Source organism: Branchiostoma belcheri, unplaced genomic scaffold (assembly GCF_001625305.1).
Source record: "Branchiostoma belcheri isolate BF01 breed outbred unplaced genomic scaffold, Haploidv18h27 scaffold6, whole genome shotgun sequence".
Classification (NCBI taxonomy): Eukaryota; Metazoa; Chordata; class Leptocardii; order Amphioxiformes; family Branchiostomatidae; genus Branchiostoma; species Branchiostoma belcheri.
In genome coordinates this window covers 4,911,421-4,924,463 of record NW_017804242.1, presented here as the reverse complement: position 1 = coordinate 4,924,463, position 13,043 = coordinate 4,911,421, and the positions used below count along the sequence as shown (strand labels likewise).

Genomic DNA, 13,043 nt, shown 5'->3' with positions numbered 1-13,043 from the left:
ATCGCGGCACTTTTACACTTTAGGCTTATTAAGACTGATCCTACCGACCACAATACGTTACAGCACAGCTGCTATACGGATAGCTCTCTCATTTTTCGGTGCATTTTCCTGGACAATGGTCGGGCTATTTTCGAAACGACACTTTCCAGCGCGATGGTTTTTCAGTAATATGCATATAGATGACGTTTCGATTTTAGGCTCGGGGTTCTAATAAAGGTTTAAATAACAGAGGTCATTTTTGTGGTCGATAAAATCTCCTAATGTAGGTAGGTGTCATAATGGAGAATTGGAAACACGAAGGGCTCAGTTTGAAACGCCTTGCGAAGACAGTGATCTTTTGTTTCCATTGACATTTAGGAAGTTGGAAATTGCAGGGGATTTTTCCTTTTTTTCTCCAAAGAATCTTCTGAGGTTAAGGAGTATAAAGCCAACCTCTTGGGCACAATGGTACAGAACCTGCTGTCTAATGCGTAGAAGTACCGCTATTGTCGCTAGATATAATTACCTCTAGGACGGAGGTATTGATTTGGGCGGCTCTGGTTTGGGGAGAGTTTGTATGTTTGGGTTCCAATGTGAGCGGGTGGAGATCGAGTTTCTCTTGATTGACAGGGTTTTGACCCTGGTTAGTGTAATAGAATGAAGCACAGAAACATCATACTCATTTGCGCACAGGTTTGGGTTTTTGAAAAATGTTAAAACGGCATTTGGAAATAATTCGGCACGTCCCACAACGTCCCAAAAGTTTGTATGTATTCCCTCGGCAGCATGCAAACAGAGATACCCGAAGGCCAACAACGAGCGGAGAGCCAGGCAGGTAGATAGAGCGATAACAATGGCGACAAACGTCTGGTTACTGGGATTTGCACACCTAAAGGGCTTAGTCCAAATCCCCACCGCAAGCCATCGATCAAAATAATATAGTGGTAGTCACAGTTGATATTGATCTGATTACTGCATTCTATTTCTGCAGCAGTCACAAGATGCACTTCAACAATCCTAAAACTTATTCTAGATAAATCTGAGATAATTTAACAACGTGAATCTACCATGGCCAGCAGGGTTCAAAATACTTATAATGGCAGTTGCACCTGTGCACATAACCTTAAAATTAACATGTGCATGACGTCAACATGATGCCTCTCTTAGAACTTGAAATTCTATTTCCAACTAAAAGTTTGACAACAAAGGTTTCATTATTTTTCATAACACATAAATGTAAAATATACTAGAGTACATAACCATACACACTATAGGAAGCAGGACAACTGTCCAAAATTATGGACACAGCTTCAAGTTTAGGTTCACATGATCTGCACCCAGTATTTCAAGCTCTGACCAAAAGGAAGTGACAAGAGATTTATGTATATACATATCAGAAACGGATTTCGCATTTGTGTCTCGTTTTTACTTGCATCACCAAGACAAGCATAACTTGCTGGGAAAGCGTAGCCATGCATTGGGCATTTAATGCAAATGTAATAACTATTCACACGAAGGCGGAATGTCGAAAACTTGGTGATTAGAAATATACGAATTTTCTCAATAAGTGAATCATTTTGGAGGTCATTCGTTCTACCCTGATTCTCATACATGGCGTCGAAGAGCAATAAACGGCAAAATATATATCCATGAAGCGTACCACTATATACACATCTCCAGCAAAGTAACCGGATCTGACGGAAATTTATACCACGGTTGCACCTACGAACTTACACAGTTAACGCTTCATATTGGGTAAAATATTGCTGAGGTTGTAAATTGGCTTCCATCAGTGCGTTTAGAATTAATCTGTAGAGAGTCGTATAAGTGTCATTACGTCTTGTATCCAACAACTTGCGATTCGAAGTAGGGTAAATTGCTGCAGATGGTGGTAACGGTACGTCCTGGTTATGCCTATAAGATGAAGATATATTGCGTTGCCTTATCTTAGTTTTGGGTCATGGCAACTACCTGGTATCGATAAACTTTTAATATGATTGATGCCGTGCTGCGCATATAGCTGGGTGGTCTGTCTTTCCCAATAAGCTTAGAAGAGAATGTTCTACTTCTATTATTATTCGGGATGGTTAGTGATGTATGCTCGAAGTCCGTAACCAGGAAGAAAAATGGAGTAAATGCTAGATGTGTAAAATGATGTCTACCGAACTTTTTCTATACAACATCAAACTCCTTTATGCATGGGTAAATACATTAGCTGATAGTGTTATGTGCATTGTTGTTGGTAATCAAATTATTTTAGGCAGGTTAGTGGGTTATTTGCAATCTCACAATGTTAGGAGATGTAACCTGAAAGAGTTGGATGATGCTATGTATTAATGTTTATTGATTATTCCATCCGTCCACCAACGTTTAAAAGACATGTATTTTCAATCTTCCACAATGGAGATGCGTAACAACAACAAGCTAAGAACATATAGATTATTAAAAAACACTTACCTCGAGGAGGATTATCTAAAGATTCCTAACATCAAACACAGAACAGCCATCACGAAACTCAGGATTAGCTCTCACAAACTCCACATAGAAAAAGGCAGACACAACCACATTCCCTTGCAGCAAAGAATTTGCCGATATTGTGATTTAGATAAGATAGAAGACGAGTGTCATTTTGTTGTAGATTGCTCTTTATACAATAGCGAGCGAAATATTCTTTTTAACTGTATTCAAAATAAGTTTCCTAGTTTTAAATATTTGAATAGTTTAGACAAATTTATATATCTTATGAAATTAGACAAGCCGTGTTTTGCAAGTTCTATATGTTCATTCATCTACAATTGTTTTAAGAAGCGAGAAGAAGTCGATCCTGTAAACAATAGTATTATTAGTTTGTCTTCATGACCTGTACTTAGCTCGAAAGAGCATAAATGTGCAATAAAGGTCTTTCATTCATTGATGTTAATATAATTGAAAGCAGAGCAAGGAATCGGAGATTTCAGCCTGTTATACATCCCCCCTCCCCCAGCAGAGCCGCTCAACAATACTTTTTTTTTATTTCTCTACTCTTAAAATCAATCATCTTAATTTACAATAAGCTGCGGGCTGAGAGCAATTTATTTGGCCTTCCCGGCTATGTTCTTTTGTCTAGACTGCAGTTTCGATCAATTTCTGCCTGAATACTGGACCAGATTATCCACGGCCTAACTGCCGTCCGTTATTGCTGTAACATGCAATTAGTGGCGGCCTTTAAGATCAGTAATGAAACAAACGGTTAAAATGAGCTTCTTATGTCATTATTTTAATGTATGTATACCAACTATGCGTATTTTTCCACTATAAGTTCCAGATTTTGTTTTCAAAAACAAAGAAAACATAAGTTTATTACCTATCGGACATTGCTATCATTCTATATTTTTTATCATTGAAATAGATTCTACGACCACACATTGTTGGCAATATCTGCCAGTGCTAAACCTCATTTTTATAAGAAAAGTCAAGGACAAAAACGTTTGAAAGGTTGTACTTAGAAATTTAAAATATTTCATTGTAACGTTGCAAAGGTACAAGTTTGTATGTAGCTAGTGGTTTCCTCATGCTACTGATATGATCTGAATAACCTTGTACCTTGGTCCCTTAGCCAACGTAAATTACGGATAAAACGTCTAAAACGTTGAGACCAGATTCATCTACGCAACTTGCGTAATGGTAACCAAGAGGCCCCGGGTTCGAGCCTGACAGGCCACCGATCTTGTGCCCTTGGGAACGGCACTTTACACAACTTTCCTCACTCAACTCCGGTGAAAATGAGTATTTTCCTGTCCTGTACTTGTCCTCTGGGTTCTCCTCTGGGTTATTGGCGGCATAAAATAAGTTGATAAACTCCAGTGTGCCGTTACCATGTCTAGTCATGAAACTTTGGAATAAAAAAAAAAGATTCTACCTCCGGCGTTCCACGAGTTCACCCAACATGTCCCTACCGGCATTGACATTCAATCCCTCACTTAGCACCTTTACAGTCCCCAACCGGGACCAAATCAGAGCCATTGTAACACTATCGACATTCCGATTCCTGAGACGGAACCCATTGTAAGACCAGTGGTGTGATCCGACATTTCCCCTGCATTAATTATGCATATACTGTCTCATCAAACACGCCCGGCTCGGTCGATGGGTTGCAATGATTGTGCGTGTCACGAGGCAGCAGTTAGGACTGGAGCTTAAACTCCAGAAGCTTCCACCCACCTTCAATAAACATACCTGTCAATTACTACAGCATTTTTGATCCCCCCATTGTTTCAGTGGCTTTGTTCTCCAATCGATACTTCTTTCATTTCATAGTATTTTACTGCAGAGCTAGGTCATAACTCAAAGATTTGGATCTTGACGTGCAGAATATGCAGGGATTTTATGACATCCCCGAGCGCTGTGTGCCAAAAGCCTGATGTGGAAACGCTCAGGATGCCCCAAGTTTACTCAAATATTTTACGGAAGAAAGTTTTGGATACGAGCAAGTCATGCGCACCACAGCGTTTTGCGTAAATGTTTCGCTTCTTTCCTTATTTATACCTTGAACGTGTAGTAAATGTTCTGGTCAATTATGTTGAAAATTGGAAGGAAATTAAGATCACACGAAGGTTTAAATTTCTTCAAATGATATGTTTAATGCAAAAATGTTACATAATGTCCCTTTCTGGATCATTACCGGAGTTTACTTTTATTCACTACCAATGTAAAGTCCGGTAATGTTTACAAAGTAAACTCAACTTTTCGTGTTGTGACCGGGCAGACCGAGTATCCATATAACCCGTAAAACAACAAAGAAGCTGCTGATGAATGCGTGATTGATTGTATAGCTGATGGAGTATTATGATTTGATAGATTGACGAATGTCGTGAGAATCGACGTTTTCCTAAAAGCCTGCTCCAGATCGTGACCAATATCAATGACTATGGGTACACCATTAAACGATGTTTGACAGGTTTATGTCTTATGTACTGACCGTATGGTTGTGGAAAAGCTTTGGGAAAAAGAACGAGCAGAGTAGAGTTGGGTCATTCTTTTTAAAAGAAAGTCCATGTGAAGTTTCATCTGGTAGGTTTATGTCTTTTGCACTGACCGTATGGTAGTGGAAAAGCGCTGGGCAAAAGAACGAGCAAAGTCCTTTTTTTTTTAAGAAAAGTTACCCTGAGTTAGTCAATGTGAAGTTTGCCTCTGGCAGAAACTGATTAGACGTGCGAAGAAATAATCAGCACATTCATTTTTGGCACTTAGGGTCGACCGTGGCTTACCCATAATGACAACTCATCCCGGCAAGCTGCCGAAGACACATGGTGACGTCTGATCCTTCACGGTAACCTGCCGTCCATTGCCTTAACGGCACCTTTGTTCCATTACGGTTCGCCGTTCTGTGTCGAGTTCAAAAACCCCAATTTTTTGCTCCAGCTAAGAACTATAACTTATTCATCGAATTCAATCATAAAGATGTCTATTTATGGCGGGGAGTATTTATGCGAGAAGAGCGGTGGTAGCGTCTGACTTAGGGTAACCAGAATATCACGGCTGCTGTAGATTACTTGACTGACCTTCACTGGATCAATACTAACCTCTGATGACCGATGTTCGGTAATGTATATGCAACGGTTGTTGATGAATTCTGCTATGTACTCAATGTCCTACATTTTGGCATTGATCTTCAAGGTTATAATCTTTTTTTCGTACAAATCGGCAAGGAACAATAAAGGCACAGGGAAGACCCCGTCACGTTTATAGCATATGTCTGCTACGTAAGGTTTACTGTCTGATATACTGACAGGGAGGTCCCGGCTTGTGCCTGTCCCTGTCCATTATATTACGTCTGAATTATTTAAAGATGTTCCGTGTTACGATGCCAAATAAAGCCGTGAGAACATGCTATCTGTCTGGGGTGTATAAGTCCTTTGACATCATGAAATTCGAGCTGGAATATTAAAATAATCGGCAGTATACATCGGGGTGTTATGAACAGAAGGCAATAAGGGACTGGGCGGTTGCTGTGTGTGTTATATCGTCATATTTTACTTTTAGATTATTTTTCAACTCATGGTCAGACACTTTGTGGAAAGTAGACATTGCGAAGAACTTTTCATACAGTGAGTGAGTGAGTGAGTGCTTCACACACCAGATGTTGCATAGCTAGGGCGGCGCTCATCTTCCGTTCAATTGCCCGTGGGCCACGCAGTTGTGCAATCACTACAGATTTGGGATAATCCTGAATGCTGAGTGCTAAGTAGAAAAAACAGCAAGTACCATTTTGAAAACTCACATCCTACCGAATGTAATGTGAACACTACCCACGTGGCCTGGAGTGAGATACTAACTGTAATTTTTCTTTCTTCTCTTGAGATATGCTTTGATACATTAATGTCTTCTCTTGTCTCATGTGTGACGTTTGCGGCGCCACAAAATTCCCCACTAATCCTTGCGTTAATTCAAGACCCCGACAAATGCCTAAAGCTATATCTGGAGTTATCCCATTAATATTTTACAGGGAACTTTCTTGAAAAAAACCCAATCCGAAACGTACATGTATCATAACAACATAACCTAGGGGTATTAGCTAATATGACATGTATGACATAATTTCACCATCAAAACTAGGTCCCTGGTGATTTTTGGAAACGTTCAAAGGTATTGTATAGTCGTGAACTACTAGTGCTGTTATTGTCATACTATATATCCTCTGTTTCTTAATGTGCTTGTATTAAGGCCTCCCTTATTTATCTAATAACAATTTAAATAAATCAATTATGAGGAAAAGCATGACCATGCTAAAACTAAGTACAGTATGTATGACATTGTTTCTATTTTTAAGTAAAAGTAAGTAGTTAACTATAGGGTCTTTGTTTAAAGTGTCAAGGAAAAAGACAAAAATGTCAATGAAATCATTAGCATGTGCAAATATTGCAGACGCACGAAGCATAGTATCCGGTTGTTTTTCCATTTATGTAACGACTGCTATTCTGTAACTTAAATGGCCCTAGTATTCAGAAACGCCGAAGTCTTTACTCTGGTAATGGTCGGACTTAACTTTGAAAATGGCCTCTGTCATTACCAGGGGGGCACAATCGCGAGAAATAACGAAGACAGGCAATTTGACTCAGCTGGTCATCTTTGAAAAAGACCAACGAGATGCGAAGAAAATGAAGGCAGCTGTAGACACCTCCGTAAGACCACTCAGGGCTAATGACTTGGGCTCACACTTAGACTGATTAGAACGTGTTATCATTACTGGGCTGCTTAAAACTAACCGAGGAAAAGGTCAAACAAGGACACGTCGTTACCATATCAGAGTGTTCATAACAACCCCTACAATTTATTTTTTCGTCTGTGACCACAAATAAAGTTACAATATGTGCATTGTGATTTTGATATTGATGTAAGCCTTGCCCTTGTAGAGTAAAATGGCCTGCTTTCTTTTTCCTTTCGAGACGGAAATATTGTTTTGGGTGGCTTGGAAGTAGATAATTCGTCCGTAGGTATTCTATTTTTCATACCGAGCTACTTAATTCCGTATATTCCTCTATAAGTCCCTTCTATAACCAACGCTCACTAACTACACAATGGTGTTGACGTAATTGCAAGAAACTTCCGCAAAAAAGACAAACACTTGAGATAACCTTGGAAGCTGCTCATAGTGTCGATATCCCGTATTTTGTTGATCCCGGTAAGAGATGTATATCGTATCGCCATTAGCATGTTGCCGTGAATGGAGGCGTATTTCTTCTTATCTTCAATCTTCAGCTGAGCAGTGACGTCACAGAAATCCATTTTGGACAGAATGCGAAGGGCGAAGTGTAAGTTTAGATAGTCCGGGAATTTGTGTCTTTCAGGCAATGCCTTTTAATGATATGTGAGAGCAAGGTGTAGGCCTATCTGCCGGAGCGCAGCCGGACAGGCTATTAGAGGTGACATTGTAGCTAAGACAGATAGCCTGGCATCTTGCTTGTCTGAAGAGGTAAGCTATCCTTTTACGTCAGCCATTTGCAAGGATGAGGCCGTTATGTTCGATTCCACTTGATCACTCTTTTAGCAGCTGACCTTGCCGTGTCATCAGTGCAGGTTTGAATGCTAATAAGTAGGAAGTAGCTTCGCATTTCGCCCAAGGTCGTGTATTCTGTGTGAAGATGCCTGGATTGTTCACCAACGCCAAGTCACATAGTATTGTAGATCTAACATCAACCGCAACCATATAGCACAATCGGCTAGCAGGAAGCTTAAATGATTTAGAACTTCCGAAAATAGTTTTATCATTTGTAAAGTATAGCATACAGAAGCTCTGAGGAAGGTGTCTGATAGACACCGAAACGTCAGTACCAATAGTTGAGATAAAATTGGTTGTGTGAAAGAAAACTGTTTCCGATTTTAACACTGTTATAGTTTTATGACCCTTCTACCATCACATGTAGTTGGATCTAAATTATTATGAATAGTTACTTTTTGCATAGGTGTGTTAAAGAACGCCTTAGGATTGCAAATATGTCTTGCCTTAATAGTCGTAGCTTACTCATCAAATTAAAGAATCCATAAACCACAGTTTCCTATGAAAAAAGCAAAATCCTTGGAAGATTTTTTTTAAATAAGCATTCTAGGTACGTTTAAGGTAGTTGCTCCTCACCAGAGATGATACTTATGACAAACCCGGGGATAAAGTTGCCTCAGGGGTACCGGGTTCAAAGTTTACATTTAGACAAATACTGATGGCAATCTCGGAGCTCGTATAATGGGCGCCCATCGTCCCTTTCTTTGTGTTGCAGACCTTGAGAGGGATTTGACGAAGTAAAAGCGAACGCTCCTCTTATGTAATTTGGGTGAAAAATAGTGAAAGAGTTCATGTTCCTGAAAACGAGCTTTGTGTAATTGCAAAAGATATCAAGCACTCTTCAGTGCGCAAAGGCTTTGTAACCTCGTAAAGGTTGCAAGCCATAACTTTCAAAAGACAAAATTGCATTCGTTTAGCTTGGTCATCGTAAATTTTGCATATTGTGATACGCTTAAGGGTACATAAGGAGACTTATTATAATGATGAATGACGTTAAAATTGGTCACGAGTACCCTCCCGAAATAGATAACTGCCCCAGTCACGCTGAAGGTAATTCTGTTTGATATGCTATAAAACTAATGGGGCTACTCTTTGTTAGTCAAGTTCAAAGGCAGCCTAATAAAGACGCATAGGGAATGTACGGAGGACGCTTCTTCGTTTCGTAATGTAATTTGTAAACCAATATTACAATGTAATGATTGAAAAAAGAATACAAAACACTCGACTGCCATGCTACGAAACTGCATTTGTCAGTACATTTTGGATTTTACCTGGGATCCACAATCGCAGTTGTCATGCACAGTGATGTTGCTTTGGTTGATGATGCTTCAAACAATAGATCAACGACATGGTATAGATATGTATTCTGTACTATACTAGTTAATTGACAACACTTAACAAGGAAGTAGTATTGCGTTTCCATCAGACATGGCGGTGATCATGGTTGACAGCTTCTAACTTTGTGGATCCATTAGCACTGAGCAAATTTCCCACCTAAAACACGAATCAGTAGATACAGCATTAGAGATAACGCTTTGTGTTGTCCTTCAACAAAACACTGGCTGTCTCTCCGATAGGTAACCCTTGCTGACAAATGCATTGCCCGCCATCAAATGATTGCCGGAGCTGTAGGCCGTCTTCGATATGGCGTGCTTTTAGTTCTCTTATCTTCGCCAGGTGCCACCAACGAAAGATAGCCTTTTTCAACAGTACCGTTACTCAGCTTTCGAGGTGCCATGTTTGCCATTGGCGTTGACAGGCCTCGGTGGTAAAGTATCACTACTTAATCCTAATCGTTGGACCAATGGACAGACAAGCAGATACAATAGGAGTGGACGAGGTGGCAACTTCTGCTTGCTTTAGAAGTGTGATCATCGACATGGCAGGTTTTGTTAGAGACAAGCCAAGGTCTCTATATAACTCCAGGTTGTTGGACTGCCAACATTGTAAAAGCACCGTCGTTCTCACTGGTAGAGATGCCGGATGAATTGTTAGAGGAAATAGACACGTCCATCTGGTAGGCGCGGTCCTTTTTGACTTCAGTCCTGCATTCGATTTGGCAAACCAGGAAATTTTCATGGGCAAAGTTTTTGCCTTGTTGGCTGTGCTTTTAACTAGGTGAAAAGTTACTTGATAAACCAAATGCAGGACGTTTCTGTAAATTGTGGTATCTCGGCTTACAGGCTGATAGTAGAGTCCCACAGTGTTATATAGTATTTGTATATACTCACTCATGGACATATGAAAAATAAGCAAGAAATTCTTTTTCTCCAAACACATAGGGTCAATGACCTGAACCAACGCGGTCACCGTAGTAACTGGTGCTGTAGCAGACACCCAGTTGTGTTGGATAACATTATGTAGCAAGTGGTAGAACAGGGTTGGAGTGCCTGTCACCATGTATGCGAATGTGTTAGAGTAAGAATAAACAGTAGTAATTTGCTGTGCTAAAAAGGGTTTTGTTAAAAACATGGGATGTAATTTATGGCCTGTGCCTTGGGTACGCAATGAGCTTATTTCGGTTTTAAGCAGCTGCCACGTGAAATCGCCAGTTGGCCCCACATGTCTTGTTGCGGCATTTTGCCATTGCAAAATGTCACATTGATTAGCATTCGAGTAGCTCAATGATCCATGCAAGCATGAGAATCAAGACTATATGAACGCCAACTGCAGACCTTGACCTGGTATGCCACTGTGCAAATCATTGAGACGCCGTGGCATCTACCAAGCTTTAGTTTGCCTACAAAGGATTGTTTCATCTTGTTAATCTGGAAGCATGATCTTAACTGGGGATACTTAAGTTTAGAAAACAAACTAGGCAATCGTTGGGTGCACCACAATATAGCCATCGGCTATTGCACCATGAGCCTTCTACAACAGCAACAGTGGTTGGTAGGATTATCCTTAGAAACACAACCACTTTGAGAGATGTTTAGGTTTTGCGCTAGGGCAATCTGTTTGTATTTGAACACTGGGGAAACTGGCAAAGATGCCACGCTGATGGACGCCCATCAAAGCCAAGTAGAGTGTTTCTTTTGCAACGTTTGGTGAATCCTTAATCCTAAGGGTCAACTATCGTATGGCCTTTAATATTTTTATTTCGTGCCTCCTTCTGGATTCTATAAAAAAAGGTGTCTCTGTCGTACCAACTTAGTTTTTCAACTGCCGTATGTGCCTGAATGACGTATACCTACTGTTCCCAATTGGTTGATTTACGCCTCTTCATCAACTGAATCATCAATTCCGTCGACAAAGGTACTCTCAATGCGGATATTTATCAAATGTTTCCATTCCTAACGAGCATCCGCAAAATCCCGATGTTCTGTTATAGTCTGTAAGTGCTTCACAAACGGCCATGTTGCATACATCATTCGTGAAAAGGCAATTTGTCACAACATGATTTTTTTTTATTAAATGGAGGGGTCATCCATATCCATACTACTCTTCCTGCAAACAAGTTTAGCCGTGTATACATATATGTCAGTATGAGACTATCTGGTAGATTCTGCCGGTAGAGATACCGTGATCACAGTCTCTGCTGGTACAGTCTGCGATCCATGTTCAGTATCATATGCAGGTACAACAATAAAATATCTAGGTTTTATGACAATTACAGACTATTTAAACGGTAGCTTGCAGTAATGTGATGGAATGTTTGACATTTTGAAATGTTGAAAATGTTAGACTATAGATAGCAATAGACCCCTCCTCTTTGCCAGTATTCTCGCAGATACTACCAGAGTGTGACATACATGTAAACACCATTCAAATTGTTGATGAATACGATTTTTTTTCTTGTCTATATTTTTCAGAGACGGCGTTAGTCCTGACTGCTTGACGTCAATTTTGAGGCTATCTACAAGTAATATGTGACGGCACCATGGGCTTTGGAACTTTCATAGCCTCACTCCGAGCCTCCTGGGTCGGCTACGCGTTAGTGCTGCTCTTAGCCTCGTCTCAAGCATCGTGCGTCCTTATCACACAACCCGTGCCCAGCACAGACAACACGCAGGCATGTGAGTCCATCGATGTGAATACGGGGCTGGTGGAGTACCGACCGTGCCAACCCAATGTGATTGACATGGCGAAGTTGACGGTGCCTAGAGTGGACCCGGCCAACAGCACGTGTGGATTCCCCGTCAGTCAGTTCTGCACACTGGTAGGTGGATTCTAGTAACTCCTGTATTTGTCTTCGATCTGTGTTTTCTTTCTCTGCTTAGCACTCAGCACATATAAGAAAGAGTGTGGGAAGGTCAAACACACAGCACTACCAGCTACCCCTGCTGTAGTGCCTTGCACAAATGTGTGTCGCCCAAGGGCTACGAAAATGGAGATGGGCACCACCCCTGTGCTCTGCATAGAGTGGAACGGGACCTTTCTTTTCTGTGTTTTTTATTGTACACGTAAAAACATAGCCTGACTGAACCTTGCCTTACGCCGGCTTTCTAGGGGTGGGCCGCTCCCTGAGCGCCGGACGAAGAGCTTGTGTTCACCGGCTAGTAAAAACATACTACGTAGCATTACTTCCAAACTTCAAAAGAAACTTTAGCTGAAGCCCCTGTCTCACATAGTCAAATATGGCCGACAAAATATCAGTCAAACGCCCCACACACCCCTCCGAAACCAGTGGTTAGGAGCAAGGTCGGTTTGTAGTCGACCAGTTCTGCTACTGTTAAACTGGGCCAGCCGAATGTTTCAAAAGCATTCGAGAGTGGGCAGGAGGTTTGCTCATGGAGTTTTGGAGTAAAGATTGGAGCGTTGCTTTACTTAAATTCGATTCTATTCGTGTAGAAAAGTAGGCGTAAAACAAAATATAGTCTGAATGTTCCTGAACTTCAGGCAACCTTAGTTGGTCCTGAATGTGTGACAAGGGCTTGGGGATAAGATATAGTCAGTAAGAACTACCCTATTACGAACTTCACTTTGCCCCCGGACTCGATTCAATCTTGCTCAGCTACATGCTTCAGTACAGCAATACGACTCCGGCGATGTAATGCCCGGACAGTGCTTCATTTTCCAGAATATGTTA

At 40.8% G+C, this 13,043-nt stretch overlaps 1 protein-coding gene across 1 annotated transcript in view; it reads left to right on the top strand.

The window, feature by feature from the left end:
* Nucleotides 1-11,869: 11,869 nt before the first annotated feature.
* The window catches only part of LOC109482640 (netrin-G2-like), an 18,740-nt gene continuing 17,566 nt past the window's right edge, over nt 11,870-13,043 (top strand). The window contains exon 1 of the mRNA XM_019785447.1: nt 11,870-12,173. Coding sequence (XP_019641006.1) covers nt 11,895-12,173 — 279 coding nt within the window. The 5' untranslated portion in view covers nt 11,870-11,894. The remainder of the gene's footprint in view (nt 12,174-13,043) is intronic.